At 33.2% G+C, this 25,667-nt stretch overlaps 1 protein-coding gene and 2 long non-coding RNA genes across 4 annotated transcripts; 1 reads left to right on the forward strand and 2 right to left on the reverse strand.

The window, feature by feature from the left end:
* Nucleotides 1-574: 574 nt before the first annotated feature.
* LOC143064022 (uncharacterized) lies at nt 575-3,842 on the forward strand. Its single transcript, XR_012975165.1, has 3 exons — nt 575-874; nt 2,071-2,217; nt 2,992-3,842. It is a non-coding gene; the product is annotated as an uncharacterized LOC143064022 (long non-coding RNA).
* LOC143064023 (uncharacterized) lies at nt 3,206-10,096 on the reverse strand. 2 transcript variants are annotated; one of them, XR_012975166.1, is made up of 4 exons: nt 10,005-10,096; nt 7,392-7,554; nt 6,190-6,396; nt 3,206-5,374 (listed from the first exon to the last, which is right to left on the reverse strand). It is a non-coding gene; the product is annotated as an uncharacterized LOC143064023 (long non-coding RNA). The 2 variants fall into 2 exon arrangements; XR_012975167.1 differs by lacking the exon at nt 10,005-10,096 and adding an exon at nt 9,913-9,977.
* Nucleotides 10,097-20,754: 10,658 nt separating this feature from the next.
* LOC143064024 (uncharacterized) lies at nt 20,755-23,854 on the reverse strand. Its single transcript, XM_076236519.1, has 3 exons — nt 23,469-23,854; nt 22,477-22,683; nt 20,755-21,924 (listed from the first exon to the last, which is right to left on the reverse strand). The coding sequence occupies exons 1-3, from the start codon at nt 23,629-23,631 to the stop codon at nt 20,801-20,803; spliced, it is 1,494 nt and encodes a 497-aa protein (XP_076092634.1). The 5' UTR covers nt 23,632-23,854; the 3' UTR covers nt 20,755-20,800.
* Between the last annotated feature and the right edge of the window lie 1,813 nt (nt 23,855-25,667).

Genomic DNA, 25,667 nt, shown 5'->3' on the forward strand with positions numbered 1-25,667 from the left:
TTTTATATAAGGGGAAAGTTTCCCAATATTTAAATCAAACGATAACATTAACACATTTAGTTACAATTGAAAATATTTTTTTTCAGATTGTAGTATAAAGACAATAATAGTGCATTGACTTGACATATCAACGATATAAGGATTCGGCCAGAAACGGGGAAAAAGCTCGACAGAGCCTCGCATTTCCCCATTTCTAAGCCTCATCCTTATATCGTTGATATGTCAAGTCAATGCACTATTATTGTCTATATATTACACTCACTTGATTTGATACATTATTTGTCTTACTGCTTTAAACGGACAAAGTTGTTGCAAATTAAGTAATTTCCATATTTTTTTATTATGAATGTTTCAAGTTATATATTTTGATGAGAAGGTTTTCAACAGAAGTCTTCAAAATCTGTTTTCAATATGACGACAATGTTTGGTTAATACTAATAATAGTATGCTAAACAATAATGTGCACACTTGAAATTGGTATGACCTGACTATCTCACATATAAATGAGTTTTTCAAAATATATAATTAAAGAACGTCAGAAAATTTAAACACACAATTTATTTGGCGTGGCCTTCTATACAAAGAATGAATAGGGTAACAGGATCTGTTGGTGTATCATGTTCATGGAAGGAAGAAACCAGATTCCGACGTGTTTGTCGGTGGTTAAAAATGACGAAAATATATGATATTCCGGAATATATACTAGTATCTTACGTGTTATTTTGGTTTGGATTTTTCTTCCATTTCATTGGATTTGTTGCACCAAACTGGTATAGCTACACTAAGTATGGCAACACTACTATATATGGCGGTATTTGGAGAACCTGTGATAAAATTATTGGATGTCATGATATAATTGATGGGGACGTATCTTGTAAGTTAGCTTAAAACAGAACCTTTCTAAATAATACCTAATAAAAGGTATCAAGATAAAATCACTGGTATTTTTCGCTTAAAATTTGTATGTATACTTTGTTCGCATTCCGTTTCTATCCTATTGTGAATCTTTTAAAGATATATTTTACATTCATGCTGTTATTATTTTTTTTTTTAACATTTGTTGGTTGTTTTATTTCTTATTTCCCATGATTTCGTGTTTGACTTTTTTTCATTCAGGGAAAGGGATTCACACAGGAATATCCTAGAAATTGTATAATTCAAATAATACATTATTCCTTGATAAAACTTCTGTCTGATGTCACGAAATATTTATCAATGAAATAGAGCTTCTGTAAGCGCTAAGTGAAAACATTCCCACAAAAACATTATTCTCCTGTAAGTATTTAAACATTTTCAACTTTGAGGGTTTAATATTTTTACTTTTGTTAATAACTAACCAGGTTTGGGTTAAAAACAATATTTCCCAATGACAGGAGTTTCTTAATCAATATAGAATTACTCTAAGCAATTAGTTTTTTGCATTTATTATTGAATTATCTATACTAAGTAACATTTGCTGTAAAGGGTCATCAGCGACATTTTTTGAAGAAATCATAGCTTTTCCGTTTACGCAAATTCCTGTAGCTATTGATCTTTTTTACGAATTTGTAAAACGAAAGTTTTGTCAATTTTATATTTTAATAGCAGTGGTGATCGTTTGTGGTGGTGAATATCGTGAAATTATTATTGTCATATGTAACTATATTTGTATTTCTTCCTTATAGATGTGTTTGCAATTGGTCCTTTGTGGAATTTTCCAAATTGGAACTAATATCTTGTTAAATTTTATATTTCTAGTAACGGAAACGGTAATATTCTAACGATATAATGATATTGCTACCCCGTCCCCCACCATTTTTCTGTTTTTACAAGGGCGACCATAGTTGGTGACAGTTGGGATACTTTTCATACCTCAAACAGTAGATATTATACATAGGTTTTCACATTTTTTTTCGAAATATGTATGATTTTGATACGATACGTTTATTTCTTCTTCACAGCATATTCACTACTGTGTAACAGTTCGTTGTGACTACTTCATGTTTAATTTTTCCATTTCATATAACTACGTACTAGTAATTGAAACCTTTTAACTATACTGGATGATGTTGTATTTTAATGTTATTGCAGCCTGGATGGAAGCTACTCAGACATTTGAAATATTCGGGTTTCTCATCCTTCTTGTGACAGCAGCCATCTTTACCGCCAAATTATGTCGTTTTGAAAACAAAACGGACAAATACACATGGATAATTATTGGACTTTTATTCACCAGCTGTAAGTATTTATCAAGGAAAATTAGAGCGGGTAGGGAAGGGGGTACAATCCAATGAGACAACAACAGATAAACACTAAATAACCGGAAGAGACATATAGATGCTAATATAGCAACTACTATCTTCAACAATTATAGACAGATGTCTACATACAACTGAGAATGTAAACAGGGAATGTGTCAAAGGGACAACAACCCGAAAAAAGAGTACACAAGAGCCCAAGTCCATCAATCGGGTGCGGGCGTTTTTCACTGCATTGACGACCCATTGGTGACCTTCGGCTGTTGTCTGCTCTATGGTCGAGTTGCTATCTCTTTGACACATTATCCATTTCTATTCTCAATTTTATTCAACGCTTCAAGAAAAATCCCGTAACCGAAGTCGGGCTTCAGACGGCCTCTATATTTATATCATTGACACCAATAATTTTATTTTTTCCCTATATGTAGAAAATATGTTTCACCATTAGATTAAACGAATGAGACGAGCAGTATATGCATTTATACAACCAACTACTTCTAAAGTGCCTATTCAGTTTTGGAAAATAATACCGGTAGTTTTTGTTTCTAATCGATCTATTTATATTGTATAATTTCAAAGAAAGGTATCAGCTAAAGAATCTTTAATTTCTATCTCAGATATAATGTTATAGATTTTGTCAGTGATTATTCAGATAATATACTTCAACAGCACATCAGTAGCTGAAGTTAAGATATGATATCCCACTTGTCTCCCTGCAAAGTTGTTAGTGTTTCATTCTGCATTCTCTTTTCAGGCTTTTTTGTCATGCTTGGCTTTATCATATTTGCATCGGCCGCTCCAGCAATTATACAAACGAACATGGATTTTGCCTTTGGTATGATCATTGTAGCGGCAATATTTTTAGTGCTGAGTGGAAACTTTTTCGTTTTGGATGCCACAAAGTAGCTTTTGGTAAAACGAACATTGTTACGGGTGGAAACAAATCATTTGAAGTAGAAATTCTGTACTTCGTTTGAGCTCTTATGTTTATTAAGATGATAATAATATTACACAAATAGCAACAATTTAAAGGCAGGTCCTTTCATAGTGGTCAACAATACACTAAGTTGAACATTGAATAATAACCCTATCAAAATTAGTAAGATTGGGATGCAAAATTAGTTCATATGTTCTTTTATCACAGATTCTAACAGTACACTGGTTTATTATATCCATGCATATTATGTCATTCATTGTAACAAGTTGCAACAAATTCAATGTACGGAAACCGGTACGTGTCATGGGGATTTTTTTCTCTTTTCTAGTTAAACAATAATAAATCAAGTCCCCATAACACGTACCGGTTTCCGCACCAATGTGTTTTATCTTACAGCACATTTTCATTTTGTTTTTACAAAATTGTAAGGCAATTGAGCTATAATCGTTTTCATAATACAATGCACAATATGACGAATAATGTAAAAGTAATTTTAAAAATAGATAATTTATGTATACATTATTTCATGATACCTCTCATTAAGAATCTGCACGCATATTGAATCGACGACAATGTAATACTTAAATATTGTAATAGTACTAACTAAATTCCTTCTTTTAAACAAATTGATTATGATGGGATTATGTATTAAAAGAATATGTAGCGTTTTGGTGATCTACTTTTTTTGATGAATTTATGAAATCTTTAAATGTAAATGCAAAATTAATTTTAAATTACTTTCATACTATAATTCGTATCATGTAATTGTTACGCATTTTCATGTAAAAAAACAAAATTACCACATGTGGAGCAGAATCTGCTTAGAGCACCAGAGATCGCTCCCGTTTTTGAAGGGGTGCGTGTTGCTCAGTCTTTAGTTTCTATGTTGTGTTTTGTGTACTATTATTTGTCTATTTTTTTTCCTTTTCAGTCATGGCGTTGTCGGATTATTCTAAACTTATGCATTTGTTCTTCTGGTATCTTTCGCCTCTCTTTTACATGTATAATGGATATCCAACAGGGTGAAACGTTTATATATTTTACCCATAGAAACAAAAAATGTATTTTTCTCTATTGTAAATTTTGTTTTTTTGTTAGTTTGCTTATGATTCGGTACTTCGTCTCTGGGCTAAAAATCTCTGAATTCTACGTTTTGTCATATAAACGATACAAACAAGTACGGATAAAATACCAGAAACAAGACCTGCTATAAGACCTCCCCTAACGCATAATAGTCCAAAACAATTTCCACCTTGCGCATGTGCTAACTGATGATCATACAAATGACCGAAAATTTCTTGGATTCCGAAACCAACAACTGCGGCTAAAAGAATAGTCATGCCCCAGTTTCTTCCAATGTTTTGCAGACAAAAACGTTCACTCATCACGGTGGGTGAAAGCGTCCAAATTATTCCAGTACTAGCTCCACACAATATTGTAGAAATTACGAGCACCCCAAAGGCAGATCCTTTCAAAATGGCAAGCAATACACTAACTGTGAACAAAACACAAGAAGCTAATAAAAGTGTCATTCGTGGAATCTTGTCTTTTAACACGTCTGATAAAAATCCTAAAGAAAAACTAACGATAGCATTACTAATAGGAATAAGAATTAGAAGTACACTGTCGTGTTGACTTAAACGAACAGACTTTGATATTGTTGTCAAATTATTGAGGAAAACTAAACCTATAGCAGCAGCAAACACGAACATCCAAGAAAATAAATGGTAATCAAGATTACAGACGATTTGTCTTAAACTCATGGAATCTTTATCACTTAGTTCGTCATTGTTGTTTGAAAAGCAAGATGAACTTGTATCTTGAGACGTTGAGATAGAATTCATCTCCGTCCCATTTTGACTTTCTTTACGACAAGTATCTACTGTATTAGTTCCATTTATACTTTCATTATCCGGAATAATTTTGACGGTGTCGTCTTGAAAATCGTCCGTATATATACGGAGAAAAAGCATACACATTATGCCAACAACAGCGAACAAGATCGCAAAAAACACAAGAAAATTAGCATACTTTGTTCCTCCAGATCCTGTCAATACATGCAGATATATCTGTACAAAGACAGACGGACTACCAGCAATGAATGAATTTAGTAGTCCAACGATTGTTCCACGATACTTTTTATCAAAATTCATAATATTTGTGTTCAGTGCGACCATGTAAGTAAATGCAGATCCTAAACCTGAAAAAAAGAGTCAAGTTAAGGCAAATGTTGATTCTTAGAAGAAAGGTATTTCACAAGTAATTCAAATTGAGGCTATGCTTTTTATTTGATAATACTGATGAGAAACAAGAAATAACACTACTGAATTTTGCTTATAGCCCTTTTAGAGTCATACTCAAAACTATCTTTGTCTTATTAGATTTATCGTACTCATTGCTAGCTGAACCGTTAAATAATTATTAAGTTAGGTATACTACTCTCTTTTCGGAGCAGTCTAGTCCTACAGACAAATAGATTGGTTATCTCTCGGAGTAGTCTACTTTCAAAGTAAGGTAGCATAACTAACTTAACAATGACTCCATAGTTCAGCGAACAAGTAAGCTAACCAAACAAATTACCTTCATCTACACACTCGTGGCATTTTGCTGTAACCCGTAAATTGTATGTTGCTGTTAGACTTGTAATATGGTATTTGCTTTTAACGCGAAACACGCGGTATTTGTAGAATAATGTGTCCGTGTAGGATTACATGTCTTTATGTTGACTGTTACCTTATGCACTGTCATGTTAAAAAAACAGGCTTGGCTTGCATGGTGAAATGTATATAATAAATTGATATGATATCTTGACAGCGTATCTATATAATGAGTGTAAATGCATAATACATCCCAAGTCTAACAGCAACATACAATTTACGGGTTACAGCAAATATCAAAATATTTTCACATCAAATAAAATGATTGATGGATATAACTACAACAAACAGCTATTCTTTCTTGTTAATAATGTCACCAAGTGTTTTAAAATAATTTTAAAAACTATTACATACATACCGCACAGTAAAAAGTAAATCCCCATTAACCAGCTGTTGTTTTTGTAAAAAGGCACAAACTTTGTAGTACTCCATAGAAGCATGTAGGATCCAACAGACACTATAAGACCTGCAGCTGATGTCCAAAATGGACCAAATTTGTCATACAAAACACCAGGAATAAAACCTATCCCTAATCCAAGATTTAAAAGGGAAGACTGCAGTTCCACTGAAATTAAACATTTCAAGTTATGAATGTTTTGCATGTAAGAAACATAAAATTGCCTTTAGACAATAACATCTCGAGATGGAATCGAAATCTAGTGAACATTGGATTTTTCGTTTCGGCAATGCACAAATCTGTCGACCTTTATCCACATAAGGAAGGGCTATCTTTCTGTTAGGGTGTGGTGGAATGATACAAAATGATCTGTCATAATATAATATTCAATAAAAATTTGTAAAAAGCAGTATAAGAATTGTCTATTTTATATGTTACTGTTTTAATACTCTCGATTCGTCCTTGTTTATGAGTCCACTTAATCTGGACCGGAGCGATACAGTAATTATGATAAGAATTTTGTAGATGTTCTAAAAAGTAAAATCACAAAAATACTGAACTCAGAGGAAAATCCAATCGGAAAGTCAATAATCACATGGCAAAATCAAATGACAAAACACATCAAAAACGAATGGACAAGAACTGTCATATTCCTGACTTGGTACAGGAATTTTCAAATGTAGAAAAATGGTGGATTAAACCTGGTTTTAAGGCGCTAAACTTCTCACTTTGATGACAGTCTCATCAAATTCTGTTATATTTGCAATAATGCGTGAACTAAACAGACATAATAAATAAAATAGTCAAAATATGGGTACAGCAGTCATCATCGTGTAATAATTTTAAGAGGAACAATTTAACGGAACACAAAAAACTAAATTAACTGAGAACACTAAATTTTAATTGTTCCAAAGACCTTTTTTACAAGAGTATTTGCAATTATATAACATACGTTTCGTCTGTACATTTTAAACTAGTTGCTTGTTTTAAATACATTTAGCTCCTGTAGTGTAACAAAGGCATTTTCTAAAATACAGTGATGTTACTGAAAGGAATTTCTGGAACCTTGCATGTAATAACTGTTATTGGTTCGATTTACAGCCGATTTCAATGAATGTGTAGGTAATTATTTCTTGTCCTAAATATATGTATTTCATATGTACCTTCTGTCTGTGTATAATTGAACAATGACTTAATATCTCCCTGGTAAACATTGAACGTAAATATTGACCCAGAAACAAACTTTGCCATACAGCCGACGAACAGTCCAAAATACCTCATAAACTGGAACAATCTTGGAGATTTGTCTTTGTTGACTAAACTCATCTAAAACAATGGTATTTGTAAACAATGTGACATGTAGATTTTCCGTAATAAAAAAATAAGTGCAATTTGATAACAACATTACGTGACAAAAGAGAGAATGGTTAGTTTAAACATATTTATTTATAATTTACAAATTTGATCGTTTATATAAATATATAGCGCTAATTTCCATTGTGTAACGCAAGCGTACATTTTAGATAAATAAATTGAATCAAAACAATGGTTCCTTATTTGTGCATTGTGATTAAAAATTTGTGTGTATATCATTACTTTCATTTGTTTACAACTCTGTCTTGTATTGTTCTGGTCGTACTATTACAAATATTAAATTTCATGACTGTATCATGTGTTTTCATCAGTTTACCATAGAACTATCACGTGGTTAGGTTCGAAATTAATGGTAAACCCTAGTTTTTAGTGCTTACCGTTTTAATCTATTGACATAACTGCACGACTCGATTCTCAATTGATAGTGGTAAGATAATCGTTGCAAAGAATCCTGTTAAACTTTTGTGAAAGACGGTTTTAATTTTGCAGTGTTGGGAGAGTTTATGTTCTATTTTGAAGGCAATTGTAGTGACCTGCAATACAAGTACCGTTCCATTTGAGTTTAGTTATATGTCTGACCTAGGTTTTCTGTATTTATTTTGGCATGTGTAGTGCATCATGACATAAGACATGCATGGTTACGTGTATCATGATGAACTTTCGTGCATGACTGCTGTGTATATTTTTGACATGGAGCTATTGACCAGAATATGACTTTTTGACTCTTGACCTATGCACGTTAGGTGTGTCATCGGGATACAGTGTGTATATTACCTTGACCTCAAAATATAATTTTCAATTGACCTTGCTTCTGAATATGTGGCATGCAGATGTATTGTCATAAGATGGTGAGTCTAGTGGCAATAGAAATTCATGTGAGCTTGATCTTTGGCCTCAATGTACAACTTGTATATTTTGTTTGAATTAAATGAGGAATTGTCTGATTGGCACTCATATTTATAATTAATATAAATCCCTTTCCACCTTGCGGGTGCAATTGATGCCTTGTAGTGGCATTAGCCTGCTCTTTTTCGAAATCTATAAGGGTATCTATAACGTGCAAGATATATTGCTCTCTCTTAACACGGGTCAGCCATTTATCGCCCTTTCCGACGGATTATTATCGTTTTTCAAGACCACACTCGCAAATGATGTCAAGGGAGAGCCGAAAATTAAGTCCCTGAGACAATGGTTATGCAATCTGCACAAGTGGTATTCTTTTAAAGCATCTTAATTTTTGAATTTAGCCAGATAACTTATTAACAATGTATAGTGTTTTAAATTACATGAAATAATTTTAAATTTCCAATTTCATGTTGCATTTATAAAAAGCACATTCCAGTGGAGGATCCAGAAATGTTTATAAGAAGGGGACCCGCTCCAGTCATGCTTCAGTGATTCCTTATATAATCAACCAAATTGTTCCCACAAAAGATGGGCCCGACCCCCCTTCTTTCCCTAAATCCGAATCTGCATTCGATCACAAATCTTTATATATCTACTTTAGATTCTTAAATACTGACATATTTTATGTCCATGGATTTGGTTTTTAAAACGACTGATCTTGAGCGTACTAAAGGATTATTCCAGAAAGGTGTGTTCTGCTACTTGAGATCGATGCGTTTTTACTATTATATATGATTCTATCAGTTAAGAGTTTGCATTTTGTTTTAATTATATCGGAAAATGTCAAGTGTCAGCTGAAAATAAACAAGTACATGTAAAACAAACAGCAGCAAGCATAAACTTTTGATTTTTAAACATGTATTCTAGTCACAGTAACGTATGTCAAAATCGATTTTTTTTTGTGAGAGTTCGATTTGTGCAAATGTCACATCAGTAGTTTTTGGTTCTGTATTCAAAAACACAAGGTATAAAACGTTTTTGAAAAAAAAACATGTAATTGCTATTTTGTTCTAATATTATTTCTCGATCTATGTATCTATTTAGGAAGACAGTGGCTATAGAAATATGACAAATGAAATGGAGACTTGCATTACCTACATATATAATTTCTGAAGATACATAACAAAAACCGTTCATTATTTCTGTATTTTTTATTTATCAGAGAGATTTTATAAAATTTATTAATTTATTGATTACTTAATGTTCAAATGTTTAAATAACATAAAAAAAAAAATCGGCAATAAGAAACATATGTATAAAAATATAATAAAACATAATTAGTAATGGACTTTACAATCGTTTTTTTTTCAGCATGAACAAAATGAGATATGGAGCATACGACAGTGTAATTACAGTCATTCTAATCTCAACATTCTTTACGATAATAATTGAAAAATAACTCACCCCTCCCAAACCTCTCGAAAAAAAGGACGAAGCTAACGAACAGTGACTGTTTCGCACTATCCCGTCAACCTTTCAATTAAAAAAAAACTCACCATGTAATATTCATTGTAGTAACAACCTTATTGAAAACAATATAGATATACCTTGTATGTATTGTTAACCCAATCATTAACACATGTGATACAGTTTATCGTATGATTCAACAAAATAATCTTCAATTTGCTAAGTACATTGCAGATAAAAATATATCACAAGTTTGAGCTTTCTAAAAAGCTGAGCATATGGAAAAATCCAAGGTACTTTATTCATATGATTTGTACCACGTGACCTTGACCCTTTTTATTAAATTGCTTCCCTTAGTTGTAGATTGAAAAGATAAATTATGCTTATTATTTAAGGGGCATGTATAATCCTATTGTAATGGCTGCCGTCATGATAAGGCAAAATGACCGCTATGCAAATTAGCAAAGTACCCATAATTTTGCCATATGGGGCTGCTTCGATCTATCCTACTTTAACTTGTCATATGTTTGCACGTGGTTGTTGATAAGTATTGGAAATATGGTATTTTCAGATATTGACTAATATAAAATGAATGTCTTAGCATTGAAAAATCACATTTTTTTCACGTTACTTGTTGAAAATTAAAACATTTACAAAAAGACACGACGCTCAAGGTGACTGTGCCTAGATTGGCAGAAGTTGTAAAATACAGATAACATGCATTTTGTAAACATTGTATAGGAACATTGTTTAGCAAAACAAATCGTGCATATTGCAGATTAACGAAGCAAATAAACACGTATTGATAATGGATATTTCAATATTGAATTTCAGTGTGCAATATATGAACAATAAAAACAAACATGAATTAATAAAAGTTGATCGGAATTGAAATACACATAGTCAATTCTCCGGCATCTGAGACGAGAAAAGTGAAATTCTTGATCTCATTTAAGCCAATAGCTATTGCTGTTTCTCAGCCGCGTCATAAAGCAATCAATCAGAATCTAGATGTGATAAGTTATTAGCCATACACATTTATCCATGCCCGTACATGTATGTCCAAACTTAAACGATTGTCTTAGATGCATTTCTATTTGTATCAAACTAATGAGTTAAGCCTTTTTCAACTGATTTTTATAGTTTGTTCTTATATTATACCGTTACATCACTGTCTCAGGTTAGGGGAGGGTTGGGATCCAGATAACATGTTTAACCCCGCCACATTCGGATGATGTATGTGCCTGTCACAATTTAGAAGCTTGTAATTAAGTTGTTGTCATAAATTTTGTTGATTTTTTACATAATTGTTTTTAAATTTGTTCATTTTTTGTACATAAATTAGGTCGTTATTTTTCTCAATTGTTTTACATTTGTCATTTCGGGGCCTTTACTACGCAGTACGGGATTTGCTCATCGTTGAAGGTCGTACGGTGACATACAGTTGTTTATTGATCTCTTGTGGAGAGTTGTCATTTGCAATCACCACATCTTCTTTTTTTATATTAAGTACTGCGTTTTGATTGAATATTTTTTTCACAGAGAACGTTATTGTTATAAGAATAAATTGTATTTCAATACTACTGTTCTCTAATAAAACCCTTCTGCATAATTTAAGTAACTATGTATATGTACTACTGAAATAATGAGTGAGTCCAACTCGTTATATTGATATCATGGATTTTTGTATAAATTCCATGCTTTTGAATGAAAACCGTGTGTGTTTTATTCTTTCTTGTTTTAGGGGCAAACAAAGTCGACGTATTTCGCCCCTTTAACACAAAGGTAAGTTATCAAAAATAGTAGGGGCCTCGGTGGCCGAGTGGTCTTAGTAGTTACTGTCATCATTAGCCAGTCAACACTGAGATTGTGCGTTCGATCCCCGCTCGTGCAGGTGCACTCGACTCTAATCTTAAATGACTAGGACTGCCAGTTTTCCTATCGAAGGTCGATGTTCTCTCTGGGCACTCCGGCTTCCTCCACCAATAAAAACTGGCCGCCACGAAATAGCCTAAATGCAGTGCTCAAAAGTGGCGTTAAAACACCAAAAATCAAAAAATGGTATTTTACTAGTTTCTTTAATTATCTTTGACTATTTAATAAATTTCAACTATTTTTTTTCTTTCTGTTTGTTTGTTTAAATTGCTGTCATCGTTTCAGGAATGCCACGGTCAAAGGTTTTGATGTTGCGAACATCCAATCAAAGTTCAAATGTTCTTTTTACGATTGTGATAGTTTCCAGGTTTCTTTTTTATAAAGTGGGACATATTCAAGGAATCAATTGTAATAAATTAGCAGGTAAAATTTGTGGTCTACGTTATCCATACATTTGCCACGCCAAACTTTCTTGACGTTCATACCTGTGATGTAATTGTTGCATATTACTAACTAAGCGTGTTGCTGATCATTTTTTTTTTTTTTTTTTTTTTATCTTTGCTACTTTTTCGGGGGTGTTTGTCTTTTTTATAACCGTGTATATTATCAGGTCCTTAGCAGGGTCATCCATATTTCTCATTTCAGAAATGAGCACATTTTAAAATTCAACGGACGACAGACGATAAAAGACCACAGTCGCCAAAAATGACAATTATTTTATAGCTTATATTCATACTGGTCCTTTTAACCAGGTGATCTCAAATTTACTGACTTTCGTCATTAAAATTGTTTAACTCATAATTGTATTATTTCGAACAGTTACATAAATAAAACACGACTTGTGCAATGCCAAAAACAAAAGTATCGACAGGCAGTAGGATAGTTAGGAGTTTTAAAAGCTCTATTTTGAAAAAAATATTTGTATTTATACGTCCCGTTTGAAAAGAATACACATTTATAGTTATGTTTTAATTTTCTTATGACAAAATCGATATTTGTGTCAATGTAAACTATATTCAAAGTTCTCATTTCAACATTGGTAAGATAACCTTAACTACAATGTAATAAGTTTGTCTTTGTGATTTAATTATCTTTATAGACAATAGATGTAAATTATGGTTTCGTGTATTCGTGGTTGGTCATAATTGGTTGATAGGCTGAAACATTTAATATGACCGGCTACTTTTCTTGTTCAAAGTAATCGGTGCCTTTTTATATGATCTTTTATCGGTACTAGATGGTATTTTGTTTTCACTCAAGATTTAATTTTACGCTGTTGTCTTACATTTCTTAATGTCTAAGTCAAGTACAAAAATTTTACCTCGGAAAAGAGAAAATCTCACCTGTGATTTCAAAATTTTACAACCTCCCTCCTAGAATGTAAAATGTGAGAAAGTTTATAAACAATTATTAGGATTAAATCTATACTCTTTAAGAAAAAAAATCTTTTATTTCACTTTTGTTCTTAGTTTATGAAAATCAACAATTTTGAGAACATCTCCAATTTATATCATTATGTGTGGATTGTTTTCCTTGAATGACTAAGTCGAATTAGATTACAAAGTAATGCGTACGGTTAACAACTGTTTCTAACACTAAAGGGTCATTATATTCTAATTTCTATATTTAGAAAGGAATATACTTAACATATGAAAGTTATTGTCTGGGATTATTAATATGACGATGTGTTTGTTAAAAAAAGAATTAATGAAGAATATATTATATAAATAAAACATAGCTGAGAGTATGATAGAGCAGATTGTTACCCCGAGAAAAGAGTGTCAACCGAGGCAAGGCTTGTTGACAATGTTTATTCAAATGAAAACAATCTGCCAAGCGTATTCAATTCATTATACACGGAATGTTCTGCTATTAGTGTTTTTAAAATTTTAGATTGAAAGTACATAACTATGGCATCATGCAAATAATAATGGTAAACCCCAACATATAAGTGAAGCAAGATGATTTTTTAATTTCAAAAGTCTAAGAAAAAGTTCCAAGGCCAAAAGATAGAACTTAAGCATTGTCTTTGAAACCAATTAACTATCCTTTTACACCCGATTTCGATGAGTGTGTAGGCAAAGGTAATCTCTTTGGTAAGGTTGCTTGCTAGCTGAACCGTGAAGTAATTGGTAGTTTAGGTAAACTACCCTCCTTTCAGAGTAGACTAGTCCGACAGATGACCAATCTATCTGTCTGTAGGACTAGGCTACTTCGAAAGGAGGTTATTATACCTTACAATGACTTCACGGTTCAGCTAGCAAGCAAGCTAACCAAGAGATGACCTTTAGCTACACACTAATTGAAATCGGTTGTAATTATCGGTCTTTTAATTAATTGGTCTGCATAAGACAATTATGACAGTGAGTTTAATTTCTTCCATATTTATTTTCAATCTTCAAGTCTCGGAGAAGCTATACGTATAGTTTAAAATAATTAAAAGACACAGGCACTTGTCTCAGAAAAAAATATCCTATAACGGTATATAGGAATTTTTTTCTGAGACAAGTGCCTGTGCTAAAAGGGCCACAATCTGTAAAATTCATGTTCACAGATTTTACTCAAATTCTCATATTTGATTTATAATATATATTTGATTTACCTGAGGTATGGAGAGTTATATTTCATCGTTAAAATCCCTCTTAAGGACATAAAGTCTGCCGAAAGTAGGTGTAAAAAATGGTGAGACTGTATATACTACCACCGTGTAACCCATCAATTGTTAAAGTTTTGTATATTTACAAGTAGTAGATGCAATAGAACCAAGTTAAAACTATTTATTTACTCTGAGCTTTGCTAACTTATTTCAAAATCGTTTCTTGCATTAAAATTCATGTTAAATTACTGCAAAACAAAATTTATTAATATTTATTTTTATGCCAGTTCTAAAAAAAAATCTTAAAATATGCACAGTATAACATTTTCAAATGAAATGAATGATTGGAAGGGCCATAACTCTGTACAATAACCATTGGAGAAGCTTACGTTGAGGCAATATATTCAAGTGCCATGGTGCGCTTTACATGAAGCGTGTGTTTAGCTCCTACATTGTAGTTAATCAAGACATGCCAAAAAATTGCCTCCGTTGAAATTCTGCATACACCCCATAGAGTAAATTACATGGATGATTAATATTGACCATTTGGTATATGGCCGTGTTCTAAGCGACACGTACATGAAGGTCATAAATTAATTTCTTGAATGAAATCAAATCTTTAGCTACTAATGATTGCCGTAGGAGGTCGACTGGAATTTTTAGCGAGGATTTCTTGGCATGGAGTAACAGATAGAAAATTCAGGGTTAGAATTCATAGAACAGAAAAGGGGCAGTGGCAAAGATTTCATGTATATTTTGAACACAGAGAGAATTTACCGGCACCCTTTGCCAAAAAAACCTTCTTTTTCTTATTTCTGCCTTCGGACTTTATGTTTTGAATTGTAGTTTCACTTTCCATATTCGGTATTTATTCAAATGTAAGCTCCACGTGGTAAAAATCACGTGATGCATGCCGGAATATACTATCTTGGATTATTAACCAACTTACTACAATATGTATAGAAATGCCCATGCTTTATAAAAGGAAAATTTCGACATCTGGTCATTATGAACGGAGAAATTGCTACAGCCAGTCATTACGAGATCTCAGTCATGCATTACGAAACCACACCCGTGCATTACGAAATCACAGTCATGCATTATGAACAGTTGAAACGGGACATCGATTAAAACAAAATGTCGTTTATTTCTGTGAATAAGTGTGACATTTTTTTATTCTTTTTTAAACTTAATATCATAAAAATAAATTTAATAAATGATGTTCATTAACATTGTTTTGTAACGACTTGAAACGGAAATATTTCACAGCCTTTTTCGAGAACGATTTTCGATTATTATCACTGTTTCATTTCCGTTGTTCAATCATCAGAATGCAGACTTTACTGTCTGATTAATTCTTCCCAGCTACTTTTTATTTGCTAGATGAAATGAATTTTAATAGCATAAAATTAAGTACTTGGATGAGAAATCAGAATTACATCTGACAGTCACAATGTTGACTAAAATTCCATGCGAAATTGAATGCGAAAAGACAAGTTGAAGTTCAGCTATGAAATTCCTGTATCTTCTTCACGGTAAGTTTTTTACTCTTTGTTTAATCGAAGAATAAAACCATTTAATAAAAATTTTATGAAACGGGCTTTTCTGTATTGGTCCTGTTGTAGTTTGTGGATAGCTGTATAATTTTGGATCCGAGACTCGAAGACTGTTCTTGAATGAAGTTGCCTTTATAGTTGGTTAATAAAAGTATCAATATATGGACTTTTTCATATTGACCCTGTAACATGCCCTTGATATTAATAATGGCCTCGGACAGTTGTAATGGCCCTCGGCGTTGCCTCAGGGCCATTACAACCATCCTTGGCCATTATTAACACCTTGGGCATGTTACAGGGCCAATATGAAAAAGTCCATACATTAATACTATATTATACTATCTTGGAGTTGCGCTATTTCTTTCTTTTCGGGCGGGGACTTCAAGCAAACAACATGCATGTGTATAACGGCACTGTAGATTTTCGTATTAAATAAAGAAAGTTGCCGGTCCGGTACATGAATAGATTGGTTAATATCGTACAAAACAGATGCCAACAATAACAACTTGTTAAGTTTAGATGTGTTTGATGAATTTATTTCAATCTTCATCATCGATTTCTCCGTCTGTTGAAACCTTTAAGGTTTTTTCTCAGTACCTATTTGTTTTTATAAAGCGACGTAACACCATTACTAACCGTGTATGAAATAAGCCCCGCCTCCCTACTTACCTAATATTGAATTTACACGGTCTCCACGCGGACGCTTTTAATCAATCATATTCCCAGAAATGTATAGGAGGTAAGATAATTAAAATTAGAGTGTACGACGGCTTAAAATATATTGAGAGATTTGGCCATTTCAGTTGGATATATTAAATTTTCAAAGATTTGAAAAGTAAGGCTTACCATAGAGGTAATATTTGAAGCACCTGTTGTAGCGCGGACCTCAACAAAGGCATATGGATATTCTGAAAACTGACAGTCAAGTGTTGATGACCTAAGGCAGCTTCCATTTAATTTTAAGGAGGGTGAATTTGAAAAATGTAGGCAGGACAGGAGTTTTGAGTTAAAAAAAAAAAGGCAAGATTAGACACTTTGCCAAAAAAGGCAGGAATACAATTTATATATAAAAAAAGTCAGGATAAACTAGAGTGAAACACTCGAGTTAAAATTTAAAAGGCAGGACAGATATTACAACTAAAATAAAATGCAGGACAACATTTTTCATCCTAGCACCCATATAAAAATCAAATGATAGCTCCCAAAATACACAAGAGAACGAATTGAAATACAAATGTACACAATAAAAGCATAAATACTACAAAATTGTAAGAAAAATGAAACCTACCATAGATCGTTTTGTTGACTTTGCCCTTGAATAAAATATAGCTTCCCGTCTGATCATTTACAAGTTCGAACTGGTCCACGGACCGATTCCGATGCTCGTCCGCACCATTGAGCCCGAAAAGTTTACTGTTGTAGAAAAAGTTTAAAAAGTCAATGTCACTGACCTCCTTTTATTCAGCCATTTCAGACAACTTACACCTGAAGATTTATAATGCAGCGGGAAAGGTACTTGTCTTCACGTGAAATCAGTTGTGAACGTTGACACAGGTGATTTACCAAATAAAAGCTTTCTCGTGGAATTAGGCTCTTCTTATGGTCCATCTGCACATACCCAACACTTTTTAATTTGGTAACTATAACAAAAACGTCACAACAGACACGGGCATATAACGGACATGAACGGATTGAAAAAAGGTTGTCCGTTAGGCGTCCGTTCGAGCTATCCGGTAAGGTGTGATCGAGGCTTTACGGATAGCTCGAACGGATGCCTAAAGGATAACTTTTTTCAATCCGTTCATGTCCGTTAGACGTCCTTTCTTATCCGTTAGACATTCCGTCCATATCCGTTGCATGTCCGTTTAGCGTATGTTTTATCCGTCGACGTCCGTTCTTTCCCTAGGAAATTTTTCAGCATGTTCAAAATTTTGAACGGACGTCCAACGGATGAAATGTGCGTTGAACGTCTGATAGTCGTCCATTTTGTACTAAACTCGTCCGTTTAGTTTCCGTTCTGTATCCGTTATGTGTCCGTTATACATCCGTTGGAGGTCTGGAAAGATAAATTCACCAACGGACTTCTACCGGACGTTTAACGGATAAAACAGGTGATGAACGAATGAGAAACGGACTTCTACCGGACGTATAATGGATAAAACGGATGATGAACGGATCTGAAACGGATAAATGTCAATTGAAAATTTCGCGTCAGAAATGCCAATTATTGGTATGTCATATTTCTTAAGGTTCATGAATTCTTATTGTTCATAATCGGTCTTAGAGTAAGGGCACGTCTTCACAACCAAGCAGCTCTTATACAGGCCAGACACTGCCCTTTGGCGGCATTTTGAAGAATAAACCAAAACCAGTTACACAGAAACATTTTGAATATCTATACGATTTACATATGTTATTATTGTCGGCTTTAATTTTTCCGTATATCTTGTTCATCCGTTTTATCCGGTACGCTTCCGTTAGGTGTCTGTTTTATGCGGTACTCGTCCGTTGGATGTACGTTTGACATCCGTTCTGTCCGTTTCTCGTACGTTGCATATCCGGTGTGTGTCCGTTGTGAATTCGTTACACGTCCGTTTTATTCGGTCAGTACCTCAACGGACTCCAAACGGATAACCATTTTGTCAACATAAATGGCGTAACGAAATCCCAGATGCTCCATGTGCTTCAGCAGGGTTAAAATTAATTACCTGCTTCAATCATTCTTTTCCTTGGTGCAGTAACAAGAAATTGATACGCATTATCCATGATAATATTTATATAATTACAAAAGGGGCTTCGTTGGCCGAGTGGTCTAAGTAGTGAGATAAGAGTGGGGTGCATGATAGTATAAGGACTTGATGTTTTTACCGGAAGTAAAGTTGATATTTACAGGTGTTATCTACAGTACTCTGCAAATGCACGGTTTTTGAAACGATAAATTGAAGTTTATCCTTTTGCATTATAAGCCTTGACTTTGAGCATTACTGGTGAATTAAGAGATAACTGTATTGTATTTGAAGCTTTAAGGACGTCCATCGGTAGTTTTACTGTCGCAAATTAAGTTTACCTGGCGACGCGGAGCGGAGACAGGTAAACGGGTATTTGCGACAGTGAAACTACCGATGGACGTCCGCAAAGCTTCAAATACAATACAGTTATCTCTATTCTAATGCAAAACAAGTTCATAATTAAATTTCAATCATTATTTTAGTGTAAAATCTTCATTAAAGAAAATTCCGCGAAAATATGTTATCTTTTTTGGTCCCTACACTAGGTGACGTCATAGGTATGCTGCCGGCGTCAAACATAAACACCGGGCGTATACTGACTTTTGTGCCGGTTCAGAATGTAATAAAATTTGATAAAAAGAAGATTTTTAGCTACAACAAGTGAGTTTTTTGGCTTATTATTGTAGAAATTACATGTCAATACAGTCAGCAATTCAAAAAGTCGGCTTCCTTAGTTACAGACAAGGAGATAGTTAATTTTACGCTAACTGTCATCCAATCAAAACCATTGATACAAAATAATTGCATTAGAATTATACTTTTACTAAACCAATACTTCCATATTCGTTCGTAAAACCTTCATTCTGATTGAAAATGCGAATACTATCATTCTGTACTTACTATCTTTTTTGTGTTGGGATGTTCAATTACCCGGCAACGCCCACTCTGTGCTTATGTTAGAGTGTATTTCTGATTGTATCCATCTGATCAGTCTTTTTCAACTGATTTTTATAGTTGTTTCTTATGCGGTACTGTTACACCACTGTCCCAGGTTTAATTTAGGTAGAGGGTTGGGATCCCGCTTACATCTGTAATCCCGCCATATTCTGTATGCACGTGCCTGCCCCAAGTCAGGCGCCCGTAATCCAATGGTTGTTGGTTGTTGCTGTGTAAGATGTTTGCTTTTTGTTCATTTTTTGTACATACATTCTATATATATAGGCAGTTAGTTTGTCTTGTTTGAATTGTTTTACGTTTATAATTTCGTTGTCATTTCCGGACAGTTAATAGCTTACTTTGCGGTATTGGCTTGGCTAATTCTTGAAGGCCGTACGGTGACCTATATTTGTTAATTTCTGTGTCATTTGGTCTCTTGTAAAGAGTTGTCTCATTGGCAATCATAGACATCTTCTTTTTTACTTTAAAGATTCAATAGTTTAATACATAAGAAATAGAGATATACTTTCAGAATGCCTTGTCATTGGTCTTGTAGGTTTTAAGTTACAACAAAATCATTTTTATCTTGCTGCTAAGCCTTTTAAAAACAAAAACCACCTTGCAGAAGTCTTCAGTCTACAACCAACTCGCAACAGGACTCGAAATTCAGAAACACCCTCCACTTTTCTAAAGATTTAAATGTATTGGCATTATCTTTGAATATGCGGATATCAAAAAAACATAAGAAACTCTTAACAACAAATAAGTTGATCAAACAGAAACAGCTACTAGTATTCGGGACACAGTTTAAGAAATCATCATACTAAAAGTTTATTAATTAAATGCACACAAACAAAATCTCTTTGGCGATTTTTCAAATGGTGGCAAATTTTAAAACACTCTTAATATAATTCAAAATTCTAAATCATATCCAGCCAACAACATAACTTTAGAAAGTCTCATTGCGCAGATAGATCGTCTCATGTGAGCAATACAAATGAACTTAGTTTTCTCTCTTTGATAAAATCAATTGTAATGGAACATCCCTATCTTGTCAGATTTAGAACGAGATGCGAGCTCTACATCCAAGCACACAATCCGAAACAACTGAAGCCGTTAAATCAATAAAAATGACGAACCCATGAAATTAACTGTTAAAGACATTTATTTTAGATTCATAATTAATTCATCTATTACATTTGAACATAACTTGAATTCCGTCGATTTTTTATAATAAATGCGACACCCAATGAAACGGAAAGTACAGCAGCAGTAAAAGCGAGACCAATGCCACCGTTTATACATTTCATACCATAACAATCCAGTGTTCCTTCAACAACGTGTGCATCGTAAATAGTACCAAATATCAACTGAATTATCAAGCCCACGACTGCTGCTAATAATATTGCAATCCCCCAGTTTCTTCCTATATTTTCTAAACTGAATAATTCACTCATAACTGCGGGACACAAAGTCCATAGTGCGGATATTCCTAAACCACACAAAAAAGTTCCTATTATAAGTAGCACATATAGTTCCCCAAATATTAAAATTATAGCTTGGCTGACTACGAAACAAGCACAGGCGAAAACTAATATCGACATGCGCGGAATTTTTTCTTTGAATAAATCTGAAATAACGCCAATAAAAATACTCAAAGCTGCAGTTGTTATGGGAACAACAAGTACCAAGCTTCCGTTATATTGGTTCAGATGAAGAGACTTTGCTATGACTGTTATGTTATTTACCAGAGTTAAGCCAACAGAAGCTGCTAAAACAAACATCCAAGTGAATAAATGAAAATTTGCATTACATATTAATTGTTTGATGGACAGTTGTTCCCCTTTGTGGTTATTGACTAACAAATCCACTCCACTTTCGGATGAGCTTTCAGATTCATCTTGTTTTTCATTCTGATTAAAACCATGTTCTTCTGTACCAGTTGAACCGTTTGTTCTGAGAACAGGTTTATTAGAGTTGTATGAAGCTTCATATTTTTCGGAAGATTTTAAATATTTTGACTCATCTTTGGTAGAAGCGATAGTTAAAACATTCTCTGTAATTTCTTGTGATGTAAATATCCGAAGAAAAATAATGCAAAGAACGTCGACAAACGCAAAACTGACTGCAAACAACAACATGAAATCACCGAATCGGTTCTTTCCAGTTAATCCCTTGTAATAAATTACTGAAAATATAGATGGACTTCCGGCGAAAAACGAATTCAGCACTCCAACGATTAATCCGCGGTGTTTACTGTGGAAGTTGATTATATTCGTATTTAGTGCTACCATATACGTGAAGACAGAACCAATACCTGTTTTAAATATACCAAAAAGTTTGTTATTTATTTTAGCTAAAATATATCTATTAAATCTTATGTAAATCACTTGACTTAACCTTATATATATATGAATTGGTCAAGGCTTTTTATGTCTTTTTTTGTTTGTCAAAGAGCTCTTCAAATGATTTGGTTCTTAAACATCCGTTATAGCTCCAAAAAATCGACCTTAAACGTTCCTGATAAAAATAATTCCAGAAAAGCGCTTCGAACGCATGAAATTTAAAAAGTTTCTTTTCATTTCTTGAATGAGTAAACATTAGATTAACATCCGTCCATCTTTGTTTTCACTTTGACCTAATTTTTACGGGTTTTTTTTTACAAATATGTAGATTAGCTGGTTTTTTTTGTTTTTTTTTTGTTTCGTTGTTTTTCTTTTGTGTTTGTTCTGTATGGTATTGAGAATGTGTGCATTGCTGTTGAAGTATTACGACATGTATGACATGTAAGTTTTCTAGACTATTCTTAAAGATATAAAAGTTTATTTCTTATACTATTAACAAAAAAACTTGAAGAAAGATAACATACCACACACGAAAAAATATATAGCTATTAACCAACTATTCCTGCCATAAAACGCTGTATACTTTGTTGTACTCCAAAGGAGTAAGTATGCACTCACTGACACGACAAGCCCAGCACCTGAGGTCCAAGTAGGTCCTAAACTATCATACAATAAACCTGGCAAAAACCCTGCTCCAAGTCCAAGGTTTAGCAAAGACGACTGAAGTTCCACTGAAATCAATTTTAAAAAAATCAATATAATGATTCAACTGCATATTACATAGTGATAACAGTTATTTAAGGTTTGCTATAAATTGTTTATATTCTGTATGTGTATACATCCATAAATTTGGATTAAAACAAAGCACGAGACAAGTTTACTTCTATTTTCATGAATACCAGGATACTTGATGACCAAGTGTGTGAAGTCCTTTCATGTCGACAACGAAAAACGAGGACAATTGCAGGGATCACAAAGTGGGTAATATGAGGGTTTACTTAAGAATTGAATGCTTGTTTTTATAACTTCATTGGGGTGTAAAAGCGTTGACCGAAGTACATTTTGTATGAAGCGCGGAGGCGCTCATTCTAAAAATGATGTCACAAAAAAAAAGCATTCAATACTTATAATTACATTTTTTAGCTAGGATCATGAAAACACGATTTTTATCAAGTTTTTATTTAATTTACCTGTGCTCTTTACATATGCTTTATTGTGGGTACTCGTGTCATTATGATTGATACATTTTATTGTGTAATGCTATTGCTTAAGGACTAACGCGAGATTGCAGTGTAGCCAAACAGAATAACGTATTATAATGAAACATACATCTAATGTAATTATTATTATAAAGTTAAATTTCATACTAGTGTGTGTATTGTACACAGCAGCGTTCATACTCATTGACCATCAACACGTTCTCGTCCTAATATCCGTGTGATATTTGTCGCAGTACAATAAAAATCTCTCTCTTTCCCGGTCGATCGATTCAGTTATTAATATTAATGATACATACCTTCTTTTTGGGTAAAATTGAAAGTTGTTTTCAGATCATCGGCATAAACATTAAACACAAATAATGATCCTGTCACAAATTTTGCCAGACATCCAACAATAAGACCAAGTAACTTCAGAAAACTTAAGGAACGAGGTGATGTAGGTTGCTCAAAGTTTGCCATCTGAAACTTTTAAAAAGTTTGTAGCTGTTAGAATTATAACGCAAAAATTGTTCTGTAAAACAAGTATCAGTCCATATGAATCCAAGCTACATTGTACAATACACATAACAAATCGATGTTTATTATTTATACCTTCGTCAACAATAATTGTGTGTACATGTTGAAAACATTACATGGTTGTCGATCTTTGTATTCATTTTTATATAAGATATTTAATTCAGTCCAGGTAAATGAAAACACACACAAATTTCTTTGTATTTGTGCTCAAGTCGACCAATCTTTAACTCTGATACGTTTGTATTTGATATAGGAGCATCATCCAACTGAAGAAAAAAGCTGCTCATATTTTGGAAATTCAATTATAAACATATTTCAGTTTAAACAGTCATTATTTTAATCTAATAAATAATCTATTCAAATTCACGGGCTGTCCGAGAATCTGGCCACAGTTTGATCTGGTCAGTGACATTTTCCGTAATGGGTATCTTCGAATATCTTACCCCTTTAAGGTGAAATATACGTGTAGGACTCGGAGGCGCGATGGGGACGCCGAAGTGCGATGGTTTAGCACGACTTTTAGCTGTTTTGACGTTTTCTAAACAACACGGATTCGCAGGCAGGTAAATAAGATTATTTAGATTAAGATTTATTGCGAACAAAGGAATTAAAAAAAAAAAAACAAAATAACGAACAATTCAAGTCCAGAACAGTTTTGAGCATTTGATGTGAGGTTACAAAATAATTTATAACTAAGTCATGCTACAAATCATAAGCTAAAAGATGATCTTAGTCTGCAGATTGGTTATCTAGCGTTCGGTGTTATGCCGCAAACATTTTGTACGGCCAATTAAATGTCTGGGTCTTTGCTTCAAGTATGTTTCACTAAATTATATGTGATTTTTTTTTAAATAAAATAAAATTTATTAAAAGCAATCATATTTATCGAGTCGAAATAATTTTGCTTTACTATTGAGATGAATTCTGCTTTGTAAGAAAACTTTCACTACATATAAGTCTAATTTTATTGTTCTTACAGCATAAATCTTCTGCAACAGGTTAGATTCCGTATATCGTCAGGTTATCGGAATTCCAATGGGGACTAACTGTGCACCACTTATTGCGGACCTGTTTTTGTATTGCTATGAGTTACAATTTATGACAAAAATCAGCAAAGACCAATCGAAACAACATCTGATACACAAATTTAATAATACTTTTAGATATTTGGATGATAGTTTAGCTCTCAATAATGACGACTTCAGTGTGTATACTAAAGAAATTTATCCTGTTGAACTTACTTTAAATAAAGCTAATACTAACAATGACCACTGCCCTTTCCTCGATCTTGATATATATATATCATTAACGGAAAGCTTAATACTAAAATTTATGATAAAAGAGATGATTTCTCATTTCCTATAGTTAATTATCCATTTTTAGATGGTGACGTTCCCTTGTCACCATCTTACGGTGTTAATATATCTCAACTTGTACGATTCGCTCGTGTATGTAACAATGTTTTAGATTTTAACGAGAGAAATTTATGTATTACTGAAAAATTATTACACCAGGGTTTTCGATATCACAAACTAGTCAAAACATTTACTAAATTTTATCATTGGTATAAGGACATCATTCGTAACTATAGCTCAACATGCAGACTTCTTATACGTTCAGGTATTTCACATCCAATATTTTATGGAAATATTCTTTATAAAGCACAAAAATATCAGTATTCACCTCAGAAGCTAACAAAACCTTTAAATAGACTTATTAAGAAGGGATATAGTTACGATACTGTTGTCAGGTCATTAAAGATTGCATATTTTGGCGTTAATATTGATTCACTTATAGGGTCTTTGCATCGAAACTAAACACATTTATTATTAATAAACCAGTTGTTGACATGACACGGGTTATGTTCTTCTCATATATGTTATGATGGTATGATACTAAACCCCTCACGGGGAGGATTGTGCCTGATATTCATATGACGAAGACATAATTTTTCAATCAGTTTAATTGAAGTCCGGAGC

The sequence above is a fragment of the Mytilus galloprovincialis genome, chromosome 2 (assembly GCF_965363235.1).
Source record: "Mytilus galloprovincialis chromosome 2, xbMytGall1.hap1.1, whole genome shotgun sequence".
Taxonomy (NCBI): Eukaryota; Metazoa; Mollusca; class Bivalvia; order Mytilida; family Mytilidae; genus Mytilus; species Mytilus galloprovincialis.

Excerpts from the sequence above, each read along its gene's own strand:
- LOC143064024 (XM_076236519.1), bottom strand. The coding sequence starts at position 23,631 with ATGGCAAACTTTGAGCAACCTACATCACCTCGTTCCTTAAGTTTTCTG. Across the intron at positions 22,684-23,468 it reads CAATTTTACCCAAAAAGAAG|TGGAACTTCAGTCGTCTTTG; the intron begins GTATGTATCATT and ends AATTGATTTCAG. Across the intron at positions 21,925-22,476 it reads TATATATTTTTTCGTGTGTG|GTATTGGTTCTGTCTTCACG; the intron begins GTATGTTATCTT and ends TATTTAAAACAG.